The sequence below is a fragment of the Mirounga leonina genome, unplaced genomic scaffold, assembly GCF_011800145.1.
Source record: "Mirounga leonina isolate KUSES-001 unplaced genomic scaffold, KU_Mleo_1.0 Mir_115, whole genome shotgun sequence".
In the NCBI taxonomy this organism is placed as follows: domain Eukaryota; kingdom Metazoa; phylum Chordata; class Mammalia; order Carnivora; family Phocidae; genus Mirounga; species Mirounga leonina.
In genome coordinates this window covers 86,711,116-86,732,401 of record NW_023270268.1, presented here as the reverse complement: position 1 = coordinate 86,732,401, position 21,286 = coordinate 86,711,116, and the positions used below count along the sequence as shown (strand labels likewise).

At 39.0% G+C, this 21,286-nt stretch overlaps 1 protein-coding gene across 1 annotated transcript in view; it reads right to left on the bottom strand.

Moving 5' to 3' along the window:
* Positions 1–21,286, bottom strand: part of SLC12A8 (solute carrier family 12 member 8) — a 124,579-nt gene that overhangs the window by 13,104 nt on the left and 90,189 nt on the right. The window contains exons 9-11 of the mRNA XM_034990787.1: positions 18,179–18,821; positions 5,891–5,985; positions 5,219–5,336 (exon numbers count right to left, since the gene is read on the bottom strand). Of these exons, the coding sequence (XP_034846678.1) occupies positions 5,219–5,336; positions 5,891–5,985; positions 18,179–18,821 (856 nt within the window). The remainder of the gene's footprint in view (positions 1–5,218; positions 5,337–5,890; positions 5,986–18,178; positions 18,822–21,286) is intronic.

Below are 21,286 nucleotides of genomic sequence, written 5' to 3'. Positions count from 1 at the left end.
AATAAATAAATAAATAAATAAATAAATAAATAAATAAATAAATAAATAAATTGGGGCATCATAGTATTTTGCTGAAAAGGGCTCTCAACTGTACTTTTTTAAACAGCTTTATTATTGTGGAATAACGGAATACAATCAGAGTACTGATTGTGTTTTCTTACTTTCTAGATTCTTGATGCTCTGGAATTTGTGACCTTAATCCTGGAGGTGGGAGGTAATTCCTAGAGATAGCAAACAACTCCCCTGTGAGCATACTTTGGATGTACAAACCAACAAATCCAGAGCCCTCACCCCCAATTACCTTCTTTGTTAAACTCCCACACACCAAGCCAATACTCCCCTGCCCTAAATCACCCCAGAGCCAGGTACTGGGTAGCCAGTGACCACTTTTATATCCCAGAGCCCACCAAAATTACTCAAACTATCCAATCCTAAATGTGTCAGCTACCTACCTGCCTTGCCCATCCCTTCCCATTAAAATTTCAGTAATGGCTCTGAGCCATGTTCTCCTCTTTTCCTCTTCTGCCTCCTGACCAACGCTTGTCCTTCCCCACTTGGCCCTGAGTGGCATGCCATGCCTCCTGTTTCTAGGGATCTGTCAGTATAAACTTCTTCCTTCGTGACTATCATTTCTGTGTGTGTGTATCTTACCATTTCTGTGCCTCTGTTTAATCTTACTAATTAAAACAAATTAGTACATTTTTAGAACAACTACATGTATTTAAAGTGTAAAATTTGGAAAGTGTTGACACATGTATGTCCTGTGAAGCCATCACCACAAACAAGATAATGAACGTATCCATCACCTCCAGTAGCTTCCTCAAGCTGCTTCATAAGACCTCCTTCCCACGTATTCCCCCACCCACAAACCCCATCCAAAGGCAACCACAGATCTGCTGTCATTATAGATTACTTTGCATTTTCAGTAATTACATATATATGAAATAGTATACTATGCACTCTTCTTGTCTGGTTTATATATAAATTATATATAAAATATATTAGTTATACATATATGAAATACTACACTATGTACTCTTTTTGTCTGGTTTCTTTCACTCAGCATCTTTATTTTGAGATTCATCCATGTTACTGCATGTATCAATAGTCCATTCTTAAAAAAAAAGTTCCTTCTTTTTATTGCTGAGTAGTATTCCATTGTATGGTTATACTACAATTCATTTATAGAGTCACCTCTTGGTGGACATTTGAGTTGTTTCCAGTTTGGGGCTATTTACAAATTAAGCTGCTATGAATATTCATGTGCATTTTTTTTTTTTTTATGGCCATACGCTTTCATTTCACTTGGGTAAATAACTAGGAGTCCAGTAGCAGGTTCATATAGCAGGTATATGTTTAACTTTACTTACTTACTTACTTACTTACTTACTTACTTACTTACTTACTTACTTACTTACTTACTTACTTATTTATTTATTTATTTATTTATTTATTTATTTATCAATGTCTTTATTTATTAAATTTTAATTCCAATTAGCTAACATACAGTGTTATATTAGTTTCAGCTGTACAATATCGTGATTCAACAGTTCCCTACATCACCCAGCGCTCAGCACAGCAAGTGCACTCCTTCATCCCCATCACCTATTTCACCCATCGCCCCATCCACCTCCCCTGTTTAACTTTTTAATAAACTGCCACATTGTTTTACAAAGTGATCGTATCATCTACATTCCCACCAGCAATATATGATAGTTCTAGTTGCTCCATATCTTCAACAGGTGACATGGTCAGTACTTTTAATTTTAGTCATATTAATAGGTGTATAGTAGTATGTTGTAATTTTAGTTGAATTTCCTAATGACTACTCACATCTTTTCATGTGCATCTTTTCATGTGCTTATTTTGCCATCCATTTATGTTCTTTGATGAGATCTATTTAAAATCTTTGCCCGTTTTTGTTGTCATTTCCTTATTATTGAAATTTGAGAGTTTTTATGTGTTCTAGATACAAGTCCTTTATCAGATATGTGAATTGCTAATATTTTCCCACAGTCTGTGGCTTGCCTTTGCGTTTTCTTTTTTCTTTTTTCTTTTTTCTTTTTTTAAGATTTTATTCATTTATTTGACAAAGAGAGAAAACACAAGCAGGGGGAGTGGGAGAGGGAGAAGCAGACACCCTGCTTAGCAGGGGGCCTGATGCGGGGCTCAATCCCAGAACCCTGGGATCATGACCTGAGCTTAACTGACTGAGCCACCCAGGCACCCCGACCTTTGCATGTCTTTACCAGTGGAAGATCAGAGATCTTAATTTTGAGGAAGTTCAATTTATCAACTCTTTTCCTGCATTGAGTCTTGTATCTAAGAAATCTGCCTCATTCAGTCACAGTTTCCTACATTTTATTTTAGAAATTTTATAATTTTAGGTTTTACATTTAGTTCTATGATCCATTTTGAGTTATTTTTGTATTGTATGATGTATGCAATTGCAGCTTAATTTTTGAATATGGATTTCCAATTGTTCCAGCACTGTATGCTAAAAAGACTTTTCTTCCACTGAATTGCCTTTGTACGGTTTTTGATAATCAATGGACCACGTATGTAGGGGCTAGTTTCTAGACTCTCTACTTTGGCCACTGATTTGTCTATCTTGATGCCAATACCGTGCTATCTCAATTGCTTTAATTTATAATCAGTCTCAAAATCAGGTAATGTAAGTTCAACTCTGTTCTTTTACAAAGCTGGTTGGACTACTATAGGTTTTTTGCATTTCCATGTGAATATTTTGGAATCTGCTCGCCAGTTGCTCCACAACAAGCCGCTGAGATTTTGACTGGGATTGTGTCGAATTATAGGACAGTTTGGGGAGAACTGACATTATGAATATTGAATCCTCTGATTCAAAAACACAGTAGATCTCTTCATTTATTTCTTTAATTTCCTCTTTAACTTCTTCTCAGAAATGCTTGTAGTTTTCCCCTTGTAGTTTGTGAATATTACACTAATTGATTTAGAATGTTAAACCTTGAAATCTGGGGTACATCCATTTTGTTATGATGTATTATCCTTTTTATACATTTTTATATTCAACTTGTTAAAATTTTGTTATGAATTTTTTGCATCTACATTCATGAGGGATATTGGTGTAGAGTTTTCCAAAGAGTTTCTACAGAATTAATATTCTTTCTTCCTTAAATATTTGACAGTTTGCATTAGTGAAGCCATCGGGGCCTAGAGTTTTCTCTGTGGGCAGGTTTTTAATGACAAGGTATTGAGATTACCTAAATAGCCCTATATTCTAGAGTGAGCTTTGATATTTCCATCTTTCAAGGAATTTGTCCAGTTTATCTCAGTCACCAAATTTATTGGCATATAGCTATTTGTAATATTTCTTTGTTTTACTTTTACATCCGTAGATGCTAGTAATATCATCCCTCTCATTCCTGATATTGGTATTTTTGGGCCTTCTCTCCTTTTATACTTATCAGTCTAGCTGGAGGCCTGTCAATTTTATTGATCTCGCATAACCAGATTTTTGTCTCATTGCATTCTCTCTATATAAGATTTTTATTGATTTCTACTTTGATCTTTATTTTTTCCTTTTTCTTCTTTCTCTAGTTTCTTAAGTTGGAAGCTGGGGTCATTGATTTCAGAACTTTCTTCTTTTCTTTTTTTTAATTTTAGGTAGTTAACATACAGTACAATATTGGTTTCTAGTCTTCTTTTCTAATATATGCATTTGATGTGATAAATTTCCTTCTAACTATTGCATTAGTTGCATCCCATAATTTTGAGATGTTACATTTTCATTTTTGTTCAGTTCAAAATACTTTGTAATTTCACTTTTTATGTCTTCTTTGGGCCATCAGTTATTTAGTTTCTTTAGTTTATTTAGTGTTCTTAGTCATTTAGTGTTATTTAGTGTTCTTTAGTTTCTAAATATTTTGATACCTTCAATATCATTCTATTACTTATTTCTAACTTACCTCCCCCTTAGTCAAGGAACATACTTTGTTCTTGAATTTGCTTGAATGCTTTTAAATTTATTTAACCTTTTTAAAAACTTTTTAAAATTTATTAAACTTTTTAAAATTTATTAAAGATTTTTTAATCCTAGTCTATGGTCTATCCTGGTAAATGTTTCATGTATACTCAAAAGGAATGTATATTCTGTTGTTAGGTGGAATGTTCTATAAATGTCAGTTTGGTCAAGTTTGTTGACAATGTTCTTCAAGTCTTCTAAAGCCTTATTGATTTTATGCCTACTTATTTCAGCAATTATTGAAAGAGAGGTATTGGAATCTCTGACTATAATTATGAACTTTTCTATTTCTTTTTGCAAGTCTGTCAGGTTTTGCATCATGTTATTAAAGCTCTGTTTCTAAGTGCGTAAGTGTTAAGGTTTGTTTTGTCCTCTTGATGAATTTTTCCCTTTACTTTTCTGAAATGACCCTCTTTATCTCTGATAATATTCTGTTCTCTGAAATCTATTTTGTCTGGTGTTAATATAATCACTTCAGTTTTGTTTTGATTCATGTTATCATGAGATTATCTTTTCCCTCCCTTTTGCTCTTAATATATATTTGCCTTTATATTTAAAGTAGATTTCTTGTAGGCAGCATATAGTTGGATCATGCTTTTTTATTCAATCTGACAGTATCAGTGTTTAGACCATTTAATTGGGAATGTTTAGACCATTTATAATTAGTATGTTTATTGCTATGGCTAGGTTTATATAAACCACCATGCTATTTGGTTTTTGTTTGTCTCATATACCCTTTATTATCATTTTCTTTTTTCCTGCTTTATTTCGATTTGAGTATTTTTTTAAATTCAATTTTATCTTCTTTATTGGCTTATTAGCTGTACTTCTTCGTTGTATTATTTTAGTGGCTGCTTTAGGGTTTGTAGTATACCTTTTTAACTTATCATGGTCTACCTTTAAGTAATATTATAGTATTTCACAGTAGTATCAGAAACCTAAAACAGTATATTTCCATTTCTTTCCTCCTGGCCCTTGTGCTATTGTTATCAATTTTACTGCCATATGTCTTATGGCAACCAACAAGTTGTTATTATTTTTTATTTGTTACCATTTGTGTGCATGTTATATTTTTCCTCCTAGACTATAAGCTACTTGAAAATGGGATTCATAGCTGAGTCAATGGTGGCATTTAATAGGTGCTCAAAACACATTTTTTCAATGAATGCTAAAAGAGAAGAAGGAAGATGGTGGCAAAAAGACTCTGCTGCTTACCAGGGTGAAGCCCTGGACTGGCCCGACCAATGTAGAAATATACAACAGCAGCAACACCCATGTTAATGAGGGTGTAGACCCACTGGATCACAAACATGATGAGAAGAGACCCAAAAGCCTGTGGAAACAGAGTAGGAAGGGCAAGTCATCTAATGGTATATCACATGGTAAGCAAGCCACAAGGCCAGGGCCGTAAGAAACAACAGTCCCTCTCATCAACCTCTGATCACTATAACTTCTGAATAGTTGAAGTTCACGTGTAATTCAAAACCTCCCGTAAGCAGATATTTGAGAAAACATCCACCCAAAAGTACCCTATAATCAAAACCATCAATAAATAGATATTCTACCCTAGCTCCTTGTCCTACCCCTCCTTAGAAGAAACAAATTAGAGTGAAATTATGCTAATTTGCTATAGCTAGAAATTTAGTGACCCAGAGGTTATCACGGATGCTTAATTATTTTTAAAGTAAACCATTGATTAAAATAAGTGGTTCATTAAATATAATCTTGCCATTTGTAGTCTCATCTAAACTCTAATGTAACATACTTAAATCACATTACTCCTAGTTAAGACTCTCCTTTCTCCTCTCCCCTATGCAGCCTCCTAGATTGACATCTCTAACTGAATTCTTTCTCAAGGACAATTGGGATAAAAATGAAGTTACTCACCCCTAACAGGGAGACCCAGGGGTTGCACACGTGGGTGTAGAAGGAAGTTGATCTCTGGATATCTTGTTCTCGGAGCGTAGACTTTAGGAAGAAATCTAAAAAATAAATGAGCCAAATCCTTGGTTACCAATTTGTTACCAAACCCTTTTCTATTTTTATGAGCAAATACCTATGAATTCCTCTTCTCCAATTTTGTAGCTCAGCCTAAAAAACAACTTCCATTCACTTCAACCCTTGACCACACTTAAGGCTTGCTTTATGAGTAACTTTACATCTCCCAAATCATGATCTCAATCCATCTACCTCTGCCTATCACCTCTTTTTTAAAAAAATTTACTCTGCTGTCTCTTACCCCAACTATTCATAGCCTACAAAGGAATCTTCCGTCAATTTGCCCTAGTATGTTTTTGCTTTCTATTACCTACCTCCTCTTTTCACTACCCTCTTACCTAGCTAAGATTCTGTAAGACTAGCAGCATTCCCTTGCTTACCTCACCTTCTTCCATACTTCAGCATTCCTCAGCAGTCTTGTACTTAGTTAACTCATTCTCCTACTCTCTGATGTAACAAATTTACAGCTTCTCCTCTCAAACGGAGCTTTTATATTCTCTCATCACAAGTCTACCAGGCTACTTGCATCTGTACCCTCTCTTCTACCTTTCCTCCTTTCACAGTGGGACGAACAGTCCCAGCTCTTACCTAAGGCAAATCCCTCCAGTTGTGCCCTGTTCAAGGGCTTTGCTTTCACATTATCAATTTCTCCATCCTCTACCAAATCATCCCCATCAAATACAAATACACTGTAATTTCTCCCACTTAAACAAATATTTCCCAGTCCACTCCTTAGTTACTGCTCTATTTACCTTCCTTATAGCAAAACTCCTCATAAGAATTGCCTATACAGTCTCTACCTCCCATTATTTCCTCAGCCCACTCTTAAGATTGTATATAACATTCCACTAAAACCACTCTTCCTAAGGTTGTCAGTGACTTGAAACTTTTCAGATTCAATGGTCAATTCACAGTCCTCATTCTTTTTTTTTTTTTTTTAAAGATTTTATTTATTTGAGACAGAGAGAATGAGAGAGAGAGAGAGCACATGAGAGGGGGGAGGGTCAGAGGGAGAAGCAGGCTCCCCGCTGAGCAGGGAGCCCCATGCGGGTCTTGATCCAGGGACTCCAGGATCATGACCTGAGCCGAAGGCAGTCGCTCAACCAACTGAGCCACCCAGGCGCCCCACAGTCCTCATTCTACTGGACCTTTCAGACAGCATCTGACACATGTGATCTCTTTCTTCTTATCGAAACACTTTCTTCTCTTGGTTTCTAGGATGCCTTACTCCCCTAGGTTTCCTCCTCTCTCACTGGCCACTCCTTCTTAGTCTCCTTTGCTGGATTACCACCCCCTTCCAACTCTCAAATACTGGAGTATCCCAGCATTTATTCAGTCCCTGGCACTCTTCTTATTTCCAAATATACTCACTTCTAGGAGATTTCATCTAGTCCCAAATGGCTTTATATACTATCCACATGCTGATGTTCCAAGTAGACATCATCATCAACCTCTCCCCTGAACTGAAGTTTTGAATACCTAGTTGTCTTCTTAATATCTCCCCTTACCCGGCTAACAAGCACCTCAAGCTTTAACATGGCTAAAGCAGAAATCTATTCTCCCCAAGTCTTCTTTATCTGAATAAATGATACCACCATTCACTCAACTGTTGAAGATTTATCCTTAATCCCTCTTTTCCTCACAAATATGTCTATTCCATCAGTAATTCCTGTTGATTCTACCCCCAAAATATATCCAAAATATGACCACTCCTTACCACCTTCATTGCTCCCATCCTAATCCAAGCCACTTTCATCTTTCATCTGATTTACTGTAGTGTGTTCCTATAGTAGAGACCACAGTCATAGTACATTTCCCAGGATCTCTTGCAGTGAAGTGTGGTCACATGACTAAGTTCTCACCAGTGGAATATGAACAAAAGTGGTAAGTACCACTTCAGCACCAAGGTCTTTGAGAAAACACGTATGCCTCTTCTCTGTGCCTGTAAATCTGAACATGGTGACTGAGTCTTGACTTTATATGACAAGGTACTAAGGGATAATACAGTCAAAAGAATGGAAGGAGCCTGAGTCCCAGGATCAATGCATGGAGGAGAGCCTTCCTAGACTATTAATGCAAGTAAGAAATAAATTTCCATTGTGTTTGAGCCACTATTTATTATTATTATTATAGCAGTTTAGTCTGCCTTAATATATCTCCAACAGGCTTGGCTCTTTCTCTTACCTCACTCTATACAATACATTCCTCACAAAGCCAGTGATTTTTTTTCTTTTTTTAAGTGATCTTCTTAAAGCCTGAACTTGGTCATATCACAACCCTGGCCTGCATGGCCCTACAGTGCACTGACCTCCACTTTTCTCATGTACTCATCTCCTACCTCTCTCCCCTAGCCCACTCCTCTCAAGTTACTGCTGGACTTCTGCTGTTCTTGGAACTTGCCAATCCTATTCTCACCTGTACCTTTATACATGCCATTTCTTCTGCCTGGAACTCTTCCCCCACATACTTCCATGGCTCACTATTTTATGCAATTAGATTCTCCATTAAAATATCCTCTTCTTGGGGCGCCTGGGTGGCTCAGTCATTAAGTGCCTGCGGCTCAGGTCATGATCCCAGGGTCCTGGGATCGAGCCCCGCTTCGGGCTCCCTGCTTGGTGGGAAGCCTGCTTCTCCCTCTCCCTCTCCCCCTGCTTATGTTCCTGCTCTCTCTCTCTCTCTCTGTCAAATAAATAAATAAAACCTTTAAAAAAAAATCCTCTTCTCAGAGATATCTTTTCTGACAAACCTATCTGAAACAGTACCCTTTCTCCCCACCATCGCCTCTCTCTATCCTGTTACCCTGCTTCACTTCTTCATCATAGTAGCTATCACTTACTGACGTTACAGTATATATTTGTTTGCTTGTTTAGTATGTGTCTTTCCCTCCTAGAATGCAAGCTCAAGGACAGCAGAGACCTTCTGTGTCTATTCAGAATGTTCCCCCACACCTGGAACAGCGTTTGAAATGTAGGAAATGTTCTATACATGTGGTTAAATGAATAAAGAAACCATCCTAGCCCCCAAAGTAGTTTCTATCCTTTCAGCATCTGTCTGCCTTCATCATGTGCTTCCAACTATCATACTTATCTTTTGTATCTCCATACCTTGAGGGCAATGACTGTCTTTTTACATCTCTAAATGCCAAATCTTGGCATTTAGAAGTTTGTGTATAGGAAGTGCTCAATAAATGTCTCCTCTTTAATTGTGGATTAAAATAAACTTTGCCAAAGTTTATGATTGATTTGAATTAATGACTTTATTACCTTTTTTTAAAAAAAGTAGGAATACTGTTGATTGCCATTAATTAAGTTGTACAATTTTAACATGCCCGAGGCATGATTCATTTTTCCAATCACAGGCTTAGTGAAATACAGTTGCCCCCTTGGTTATTAAGAAGGAACGGTATTGGTTAAGGACTTAGATTTTTGCCTCTCTGAGATCTGTGAAATGTTAAGCTCACCTTTTCACAGTTAATCTCAATCTCACACAACCTCAATTACACTGTACCTAAGGAAACTGTATGTGCGTGTATGTTTTCTGAGGAACCTGGGGGGAAACAGAAGAAAGAGGTGTGCCTTCCAGGCAAGCACAATGCAGTTTTATACATCAGCAATGTGAGGGAAAATTCATGCAAGGATGCTCAACTACTTTGAATAGGCACAATAAAGCAGGCAGACAATTATTCAGAATTCTGCACAACTATGGTTTCAAAACCCTTTGAAAATGACTAAAAGAATTTTTTCTCTTGTCAAGGATTTTGCTGAAAGAAGAAAGTCTTACAGACTAGTGTGGGAGGGGACAGTTTCTCATGTTATAAATTCTAGAATAGTAATCAAGAAAGCGACTTTACTTTATCATGCCTTATTTGCAAAACAAACAGGTAAACAAAACCATGCATCAGGCATGTTAAAAATATCAAATATAATAAACATAATTATGTCAATTTTAAAAATAACAAATTAAGTAATTTTATAGAAGGCACTTAAAATAAATATTAAACCATCTCTGAAAATATACTCCATATCTTTATCAGAATAAATAAACACATACTTCTAGTTAATATATATAAACTAAGAATGTGCATAGTCCACAAAGGATCATATTTCAAGTCCATGTGGTATTTTATTATGTTGATAATACAATTCTTTTAACCACTTTCCAAATGTTGCACATTTAAGTTATGTCTAATTTTTTGTTAACACAATGTAGCTATGAAAATCTTGAACACATCTTATGGTTTATTGTTTGGTTTTGAGTTGTTTCCTTGATATACAATTCCCCCAAATAAATTTAGAGAGTCAGAGCAATTAAATAGTTTTATATTTCTTGTTACATCATGAAAGATCATTCTCTAGAGAGAATGAACTGGAGATGTTATGTCAACTATACAGCAATAATAAAAATTAAAAATAAAAAAAAAAAGAAGAATGAACCAGAGGGACTGTCAGCTATGGCAATATGAAGAGGTCAGTGAATCCTCTCCACAAGAAGTATACAACTAGACAAAATAATAAAAAGCAATCACTCAGGGCTCTAGAAACCAAATGGAGACAAATAATTAAGAAGTATTTATTTTTCAAAAACTGCTGGAACTGAGGGTGAGAACAGTGAGAGCCTCTGGCCTGGCCTCCCATCCCCATCCCAGTTCTTACCAGCATGGAGCCAGTCAGAAACTGGCAGTTTTGCTGTCAGAGGGGGCAAACTTGTGAGTTGTGCCTTTATAAGCTAAATGTGGTGAATACAATAGGAAACTGGGAGGGGAAAAGTCCTCAGCTTTGCTAGCCTGAGGTTGTGGACCCAGCTAGGGCAAGCCGTGGACCAACCAGAAATTTAATGGAAATATCTAGAAATGAGAGAGCCACAGAAGCACTATAGAACTATATCTCCCCATATTTCCCTGGCTGACTGGAAAACTGCTCCTGCCTGAGAAGACCAAAGAGAGACTGGCAAAAAGTAAAAGCCAGGGGAGACTGGAGAACCAGCTGCAACTTTGACTGCTTCCCAACCTACACACAGATCCACTGGCAGAAGGTGGAGCCTCATGGGCCACATAGACTCAAGGGCAACCCCCGGGAAGCCAAGCTAAAAATTAAAAATAAGAATAAAAAACTGTGTAAGGACATCAGAATCCACACACCACAGAGGAGAGAAATTCCATAGTTCAAATCTGGGAAATTTACTAAAACAAACAAAAACTTGGAAACATATACCAGAATCAGGAGTTGCCACACTATATTATCTAAATTGTCTAGTATTCAACCAAAAATTATAAAACTTGCAAAGAAACAGGAAACTGACCCTGCTTTGGGGAAAAAGCAATAAAAAGAAACTGAGTGAGTGGGCCTGCATGCTGGGTTTAGCAGACAGACTCCAAAGCAGCTAGTATGATAAATATATTCAAAGAATTAAATAAAAATACAACCTTAGGGGCTCCTGGGTGGCTCAGTTGGTTAAGTGTCTGACTTCAGCTCAGGTCAATCTTAGGGTCCTGGGATAAAGCCCCATGTTGGGTTCCCCACTCAGGAGGGAGACTGCCTGTCCCTCTGCCCCTCCCCTGCTCACTCTCTCTCTCAAATAAACAAATAAAATCTTAAGGAAAATATGATGGCAGTTATTTCAAAATAGGGGATATCAACAGAGACATATTAACATTAAAAAAAGAAACTGATGGGCACCTGAGTGGCTCAGTTGGTTGAGCGTTGGGCTCTTAATTTTGGCTCAGGTCATGATCTCATGAGATCCAGCCATGAGTCAGGCTCCATGCTCAGCGTGGAGTCTGCTTGTCCCTCTCCCTCCATCCACTCTCACGTACACACACACGCTCACACACTCTCTCTCTCTCGAATAAATAAATAAATCTAAAAAAAAGCAAATGAAAAGTCTACAGTTAGAAGGTCAAATAACAGAAATAAAAACTTTACTATATGGGCTCAACAGCAGATTTGAGATGGAAGAAGAAAGTATCAGTGAACTTGAAGATAGATCAGTAGAAATTATCCAAACTGAAGAACAGAGAGGAAAAGACGGAAGAAAAAGGAGCAGAGCCTCAGAGACCTGGGGGACAATGTAAAGTATACCAATTAATGTGTAATTGGAGTCCTATAGAGATGGGAGAGAAAGAGAAGAGCAGAATAAATATTTGCAGAAATAATGGCTCCCAAATTTGATGAAAAACTTTAATCAACAGATCCAGAAGGAATGAATCCACTGGAATTGCTTCCAGCAATGTGTACATATACCTGATTACCAGAGACCTACTATTTTTTATTTAAATTTTTGATAGCTTAATAGATGTGCAATGATATTTTAAAGGTGGTTTAATTTGTGTTCTTTGAATTAATATGATGGCCTAGTTTATAGTAGGTACTATCAGCAAGTAGCATACGTTTTGTGTAGTGGTTAAGAGCACAGGACCTAAAGTGAAAAGGACCTGGTTTCAAAATCTGGCTGTCTCATAACCTGAGCAAACGTTTAACTTCTCTAAGCCTCTGTAAAAAGATAATAACAATGCCGAACTCTGAGCTTACATGAGATAATCTGTTAAGTGCTTATCTCAGTGCCAAGAACATGGACAAGCTTGAAAAATGCTGGCTATTTTTAGCTACCAACGATATTTAACAATTAACAATAAAAGTTTGTTGAATGAACAATGAACGAGTCTGGGCATTGATTTTTCAAATGTAAACTGCATATTCATCTACACACTTCTCTTTAGTAGAATCTGGAGTTTGACCTTCCTATTTTTAAAAATAATATGCATTGGACGGTATGCATTTATCAGCTGTGCTTGTCAGCATAATTGTTTCCTTCTGTGACACTGTGTTGTACAAATGTCTTTTATTTCTACTTAATCAGATCCTCTTTGTCTTTGATGATGTCTTCAATAGTCAGAAATATCTCTCCTGCACAGCTGTTATAAATAAGGAATTCATGGCTATATAAGGTATAAAATACAGCCCAGGTTAATCTTTTTGATCCATTTGATTTCAACAATGTTTACTCAATAGTGATTTGATTCTTATTATTGTATGACATCTGGTTTGTCACAGATTAGGTTCTTACAATAGTATAACTCTTTCTACTCTATTGATCAATGTTTCATTTTTTAAGCTAATGTTTTCTCAATTGTGCATCAATTTAGCCTTTTATGAGCATTTGTTGCATGCTGTGTACTGTGCAGGAATACTGTGATGAATATAAGGTGGAAAGACATGGCTTGTGACTAAAGAAAGGCCACAGTAGGGGTAAAGAAATGAAACTAATATTTCTTTTCCTTAAGACAAACAGACATGTAGGCCCGAAAACAAATGTGTAAACAAATTTGATCTAAATGCATAAAACAATGTGTTTATTCTTTATACTACTAGCATGGATCAAATGTTATGCTTACATAGGAGAGGAAATCAGGAAAGCCTTCTCAGAGGGGGTATAAATGGATATAAAAAGTCAGATGGATTTTAAACTATAAATTGGAGTTTTCCAAATGTAGAAGCAGGAGGTGAAGCAACTATGAAGACAGAACAGCATATGCAAAGACAGAAAGGAATAAAGAACAAGATGTGTTTGGGGCACTAGTCTAAGTGTAACTGGAAATACAGAGTATGGGCTGTAAGGAGAAAAATGGCCAAAAAGGTAATAGAACCTTGCAAATCAAACCAAGGATCTTGGACTTTAGATGGAAGAGATTAGATTCTACTGAAAGTTTTTAAGAGAGACATGATGAGAGTTTTATTTTAGAAAGATTATTCAGTGGGCAATGAGAAGGAGAAACAGGATGTGGGAGAATCTGGAGGCAAGAGTCTAGTTTGCAGACTTAACAAGAGACTGGGTGCTGGATGGGAAAGGTCTGCACCAAGGTATAGGCAGTGAGGATAGAAGAGAGGGAGTGGTCAACAGCTATGACATTTTACAATTGGGTGACTGGGCAGCGAGCACTTCATTGACTAAACATTACAAACTGACCACATGTCTCTCCTGAAAATGCACTGAGAAGACAGAAAAAAATTAAATAGGCATAAACCCACAAACACAGACATTTTAGAGAATGAGAGAGAAAACAAAAACAAGACTTGAAAGATGGAAAGGTGACAGAGGAATGGTAACAGAGTTAGCAGAGCAGATGAGAATGAACTCTAGGGCCTACAGAGAGGATACTGGCAAGGAGCAGCCCAATGTACCCTGGTAGACCCCAGCAAAGTTCAAGATCAGGCAATGCCATGTCCCTGGGAAGTGCTAAGGGGCAGAGGTTTGGTTGTGAGACTGTATATGAAACAGCTGGACACCAAGAACCCTTCTTCTGCTCACAGAGCTAGGTAACAACTCCTTCTTCGCCTGACCCCTTTCCTCTGAAGAAATCAAGCCAGTGAGTGCCTGAACTTGGGACACTAGGCACAGCAAAGAGTAGGTGAATGGAGCTAGAAACTAAGGAATTAAATGAAAGTCTGTATCCTAAACAGTAAGATACCCCTAACTCCCCTACTTCCCCCTGCTCCCTGAATGCAAGCAGCCATCTGGGTGAGGCAACAGATTAAAGGACTCTCCTCTGGAGGAACTAAAGAGTCCAGAGGAAAACCTCTACAGAGTTGCATTTGGGGGTCTTCTGGGGTCCTCCTATGAAAAAGCTAGCTTACCCCCTAATCATTCTACAGTGAGGTGCCCAATCAACAAGCACTGACCAGTATGTGGGTCTTCTAAACAGCTTTTTAGTATTTCACTTCTAAGTAGGAAAAGAAATCAAAGATCAACAGACATTTTAGTAAAGCCTCCAATATCAGAGAGAGAGAAAGACCAAGCCAAAGAGAAAAGGATCTAGAGAACACAGGTCAGTAAAAAGAGCAGAAAAAGACTAGAGGGAGAATAAATAATATTACTGGAGAGATAACATAAGCCGTTGTACTCATAAAACAAGAATGAGATGATGTTCAGATATTTTAAAAGGTGGGGGGTGGGGCGCCTGGTGGCTCAGTTGGTTAAACGCCCGACTCTCTTGATTTCAGCTCAGATCATGATCTCAGGGTCTTGGGATTGAGCCCCACGTTAGGCTCCACACTCAGTGGGGAGTCTGCTGGAGATTCGCTCTCATTACCTCTTCCCCTGCTCATGCTCTCTCTCTTTCTCTCAAATAAATAAATAAATCTCAAAAAAAAAAAAAAGCATAAGGACAAATTGGGGTTAAACCAAAAGCTCTTAAAAATTAAAATCATGATAATTGTGGCATAGACTGTTGCTACCCAATCTCCCTTTTTCCTTAGAAAAAAACCCACACAATTTCATATGAAGTAGCAAAATGATCAGGTAAAAACATACTTCCTAGCCTTTCCTCTGAGAATAGCTAGAAAGGCTAGCAAAGTAAGTTCAGGGCTATTCGGCCAAGAACAACACTCAAAGTTATATGTCAGAGCAGTCTAGGGGGGACACTACTGTGGCAGGCACCAAGGTCTAGACACTGAAGTCTGCTGATTCTGAAAGCCCTGATTCTGATTCTGAAATCCCTGGACACTGGAGCCAGGAATGCAGTCATCCTGCAGCTAATATCAGGCTTTCAGAGAGTTCCTTGAAGTCCCCATTTATTCAGGTTTCTAGGTCCCAATTCCAGGTATAAGGGGGCTCATATGATTAGGAGAGCCTTGGCTTCATGCCTGAACTCTTAGCTATATGAGAGGCTGGAAAACTGAGTATCTGACATCTTCAGTTTTGAGTGTAAAAGGCTTGTTTTGCCTCTCACCATATTTATAACACTGGAAATTCTTCAAACATAGGAAGATCATCCAATGCTGAGTTGGAAAAAAAAAAAAAAAGCAAAAATCTAGTATAATATTGTATCTCAAAAACTCTCTTATTCCCTGGATATGACATAGAAGTGTGATAAAGAGAGAAATTCCAAGATAATAGTTTTGTAGCAGGCTTAGAGAACAGATAGTCTAGACTGGAATAGGATGAGAGCCATACAACAAAGGGAAAAAAAGAAATGAATATGTTAAATTTCTGAAGAATTTGAGCACTTGGAAAATAACATTAAGAGGTATTTGATATATCTGGTCAAGCATTTAGAGAAAAATGATTTTACAGAAAACCAATCAAATTAAGAACAAGGCAATTATTAACTCCAGGAAATAGAAAAAGTTGAACAAAAAGAAAATGTAATCATAGTATAATATATGGCTCAGAGTTAAGCAATATTTACTTAATCATGATCACATGAATATTAGCTATTAAGTTAATCAAAAACCGTGATATATGTACTCTGGGACATTGGATGAGAAGTCAGAGTGGCATAAATGAATTAAAACTTCATTTACCGTAATAGGAAGTCAAAAGATGACATCTGAAACTGACATATCAAGAAGTAGAAATACAAATATATTATTTAGTAACATGAAGGTTAATGGAAGAAGCAACTTTTTGGTTGAAAGGGGGATTGGGTACCTGGTGGCTCAGTCTGTTAAGCGTCTGCCTTGGGCTCAGGTCATGATCTCAGGATCCTGGGATCAAGCCCGCACTGGGCTCCCTGCTCAGCAGGGAGCCTGCATCTCCCTCCCTCTGCTGCTCCCCCTGCTTGTGCTCTCTCACTCTCTGTCAAATAAATGAATAAAATCTTAAAAAAAAAAAAAAAGAAAGAAAGAAAGGGGGGTTTTCTGGGAGTGGGACTAGGGAGCAGAGCAGGGCACAAGGGATGGTATAGAAGAGTGGGGGCTACTATTTCTGATTATGTTACTTTTTAAAAAGATATTTTATTTTATTTTTAAGACTATTTTAGAGAGAGAGCATATGCGCACGTGTGTGTAAGCGCAGGTGCGTGAGCAGGGAGGGGGCAGAGGGAGAGGGGGAGAGAAAGAATCTCAAGAAGACTCCATGCAAGCACAAAGGCCAAAGTGGGGCTTGATCCCACAACCCTGAGATATATGAGCTGAGCTAAAATCAAGAGTCGGATGCTCAACTGACTAAGCCACCCAGGAACCCCAATTAGGTTACTTCTAATTCCACTTGGCTTATTAAACTGTACACCTATTGCTTTGATGAAAATAAAATAATTCTTAAAATTTTAATAATGCTCCTATCATTAAAAACCTCCCACCAATTTGGAGGGAAAGAAGGAAAGCAAGTGTATGGGAGAATGTAAAGTATTTGTTTTTAGACATCTCTGTCTATGTCCCTCTGTCTCCTCCTCTTTGCTCACACTTGTCAATATAGATCTCACGGGGCCAGGTAATAGAGAGAAAAGTAATGGGCTTCCAATACAGGTGGACCTGGGTATGACACCCGGCTGTGCAAAGTATGAGCTCTGAGACTTCTCTGTGGCCTCACTGGGCCTCGGGATCTTCATTTGTAAAATGGAAAAATGTAATATCTATCATATTACATGAAATAACATATGTAAAGCACCTAAAATGTGGAAGACTCAAAATTATGAATTCTTTCTTTCTCTCAGAATTTCTCATGACCTGTAAGCCTCTCTTTGAGAGTCTTTTTCTGTGCTTCCATGTTTGTAGATCTGAGAAAGCAAAGCAGAGCTGTGTTCCTTTAGCCATCTTTTCTCCATCCCCTCTTGCCTGGTTTGGGAGATTCATCTTCCACAGACAAAACCTACTAAGGCAGACAGTTTGTTACATTTCCACTTCTCTTGAAAGGAAAAATTGGTCTCACTTGTGTTGATATTATATCTCAGCTGATTTTTGAGTAAAATGAAATTAATGTTCAATTATTAGCCATGGCTCCCAGCTCTACTGTACAAGAGTAGACAGAAATTTCTGTTTAAAATCAACTGTAACAGAGTAGAATTACAAATGCAGCTGATGTTTGCATATAACTTTATTTATTTTTTAATTTATTTTTTATTTTTATTTATTTATTTGACAGAGAGAGACACAGCGAGAGAGGGAGCAGAAGCAGGGGGAGCGGGAGAGGGAGAAGCAGGCTTCCCGCCGAGCAGGGAGCCCGATGCGGGGCTCGATCCCAGGACCCTGGGATCATGACCTGAGCCAAAGGCAGACGCCTAACGACTGAGCCACCAAGGCACCCCCTGCATATAACTTTAAAAAATAAATATCACAAAAAATTGACAAGGATTTTAAACCCAGGTATAAAGTGAACTGGCTAAGGGCATGAAAAGGGGTTGTGATAACCAGGCAGGTGGTCATCTCAAATGAGGAGGCCCTAATGAGATTTCAAGGCACTCACCTTCTCCAGTTGGGACAGGCTGGTTGCTCGGCTCAGGGACAAGTTCAGTACATGGTCCTCCAGGCAGAACCCCTTCACTCCTGGCACTCTGCTTATTCCAGTAGGCCTCCTGTCCCTCCCAGGAGGCAGTAGGCAATCTGTCAGAGCCCTCAGCAGGGAAGGAAGCTGGGGACTTGAGGTCCAACAGGAAGCTATCTTGTAGGGTTTGCTTGGTGGCCTTCTTGTGGTTCCCCTTCTTACTTTCTGGGATCCCGTCGCTGCCTCCTTGCCTCGGCCGGCTAGTCTCAAGCTTCCTGGTTAGCCGGAGGAGCGGATCCACGTCTCCAGTGACTTCTAGCAGAGTGCCCTCAGGGAGGCTTTGGGCCGTGCCCTCAGAGCCATAGCTGGGAGCCTTCTCCAAGAGCAGGTGCTCAGAGCAGCGGAGAGCTCCTGGGCCCTCCTTGTGCACTGACTCAGACACCTGGGGAAGGCTGCAGGGAACCATGGACAGGGAGAAGTAGGAGTAGTCCACTGCAGTATACGTCAGCATGAAATTGATGGTGACGATGGGGGCCAACACATTCACCTGGCCCACAAGGACAAAGGCCATGGTCACTAAGCTGGTCAGGAAGATGGCAGCTACAGGTGTCTTATTCGGCCCTTTCTGCAGAAACAAAAATAACATGCAGGACTATGCAATTTCAGAAGAAAATCACATTACACGACAGAAATACAACTCATAATGGCCCAACCACTTCGACTGTGATTCCAGCAATCAGCTAATAACTGTCTACAAACTTGGGATAATAATATTCAACTCATGGGATTATTGGGAGATCAGAGCTAATGCACATAAAATGCTCGACACAGCACTGACACACAGCTGGCTCCCAACACACCATGGATATTGGTTGTATTTGTAACTATTAATATGGGGCATTACCATATAGAACTTGGACTTCCCAAATATTTCTCCTTTTGTTTTTCACTGGGTTTTAGCACCAGTCTTGGAAATCAAAGTGGTGCAAAGTTCCCAGATTATAATGGAGAAAAGGGCCTGAAGGGGAATGGCAGAGTCTGGAAGATGGGACAGAATCACCGGTGGCTGTGGTGGGGAAATTGTGAAACTAAACATACACATGCTCCCACACACGCACTCACACACGTCTGTTATTAATGGAGGTGAGTGTGGGGACCTGCAGGAGAACAGGAGTGGTAAATACGCGCTAACTCCATAGAATCTGTCGCTCCACAGAAACTATTCATCACAGGCACTCAAATGGTTCTTGGGCCCAAAGCAATAATCACTTCTGGGTCCTCATCTTCCTTGACCTAAGAACTACATTAGCCCCAGCTGATCACTCCTTGGTCTTTGAAAGACTTTCTTTGCCTTGCTTCTCCTGATTTGCCTCCCTCCTCATTAGTTTCCAGGACTGGCTTCTCCACATCTCTGAAATCTACATTTAAAGTAGCCCAGGGCAGGAGGGTAGGGGGATGGGGTCACAGGGTGATTGATGGGCCTTAAGGAGGGCACGTGATGTAATGAACACAGGGTGTTACATGCAACTGATGAATCACTGAACTCTACCTCTACACTATATTTTACACTATTCACTATGTTAATTAATTGAATTTAAAAATAAATAAAGTAGCCCAGGGCAGGGCACCTGGATGACTCAGTTTGTTAAGCATCCGTCTCTTGATTTTAGCTCAGGTCATGATCTCAGCGGCTCAGCTCATGGAGGCTGCTTGGGATTCTCTCTCTCCCTCTCCCTCTATCTAAAAAAATAAAAAATAAAAAGTAGCCCAGGGCTCCATCCTAGAGCCCCTTCTATTCTCTATCTATATTCCCTTCCTACGTGATGTCAACCAGGCTCTTGACTTTAAATACCAGTGTTATGCTCTTAACTCCCACATCTGAATCTCCAGCCTGAAATGTTCTCCTGAAATCTAGACTTAAATATTCAACTGTCTACTCAACATTTCCAGCTGATGTCTAATAGGGTCTCAAATGTTCCAAACCAAACTGCTCACCCCCCAATCTCCCACCCATCAAATCTACTTCTTCTGTAGTCTCTGTCTCAGAAAATAGCAATTCCATCCTTCCGGCTTCTCAGTCAAGCAAAATTCTTGATGCCTTTTCTCATTCTCTCAATCTCCATCAGCAAATACTGTCAGCTTTATCCTTAGATATATATGGGATCTCACCACTGCTCTCCCCTCCTTTACAGCCAACAGTCTGCAAGGGGAGGGGCAGACCTGGAAGCCACTTCCAGATCAGACCTGTAACCCCCCCACATGTGTTCCTCCAGGTGCATTCCCCCTTCCTGACGGTCAGAAGAGAGAGCAACCTTGGAAATCACAGGATGAAAGCAAAGTCATCAGCCTGAGTCTCCGAGGGTCAGAGACCCTGTTGACCCAAAACACCTGCCCAAGAGCTTCAGAGTAAAATCCTGGGAGGTAAAAATAAGAAGTAAAAATACACTTTTACTGACTTTGAGGATTACATTTTTGGGTAGATTTGCTGCAGCTGTTCAACATACTCTAACAATAAAACTATTAAGAATAAAGTAAATCCTTAGAAACTGCAGAGAACTTAAAAGAAGGGTGTTATGTAAGCTGAAGGAAATGTTAATGATCCAGGCCAAGACGTTGATAAGGGCAGCTTGTGAAGTGTTAATAACAGTCAAACATGAACTTCTGTGACCAAAAGACATCGTCAAGGATGAAAAAACAAGCCACAGAATGGGAAAAGATATTTGCAACACAAACAGCTGACAAAGGGTAACCCAGAATATCAAAGAATCCTTACAAAATAATTAGAAGACAGACAATCCACTAAAAAACAAACAAACAAACGAGCAAAAGAATGTCTATTAAACATATTGAAGGGTACCCAACCTCATTAAGTAATCAAGGAAATGCAAATTAAAACCCCAGGGAGGGGGCGCCTGGGTGGCTCAGTTGGTTAAGCGACTGCCTTCGGCTCAGGTCATGATCCTGGAGTCCCTGGATCGAGTCCCGCATCGGGCTCCCTGCTCGGCAGGGAGTCTGCTTTGTCCTCTGACCCTATCCCCTCTCATGTGTTCTCTCTCTCTCAAATAAATAAATAAAATCTTTAAAAAAAAA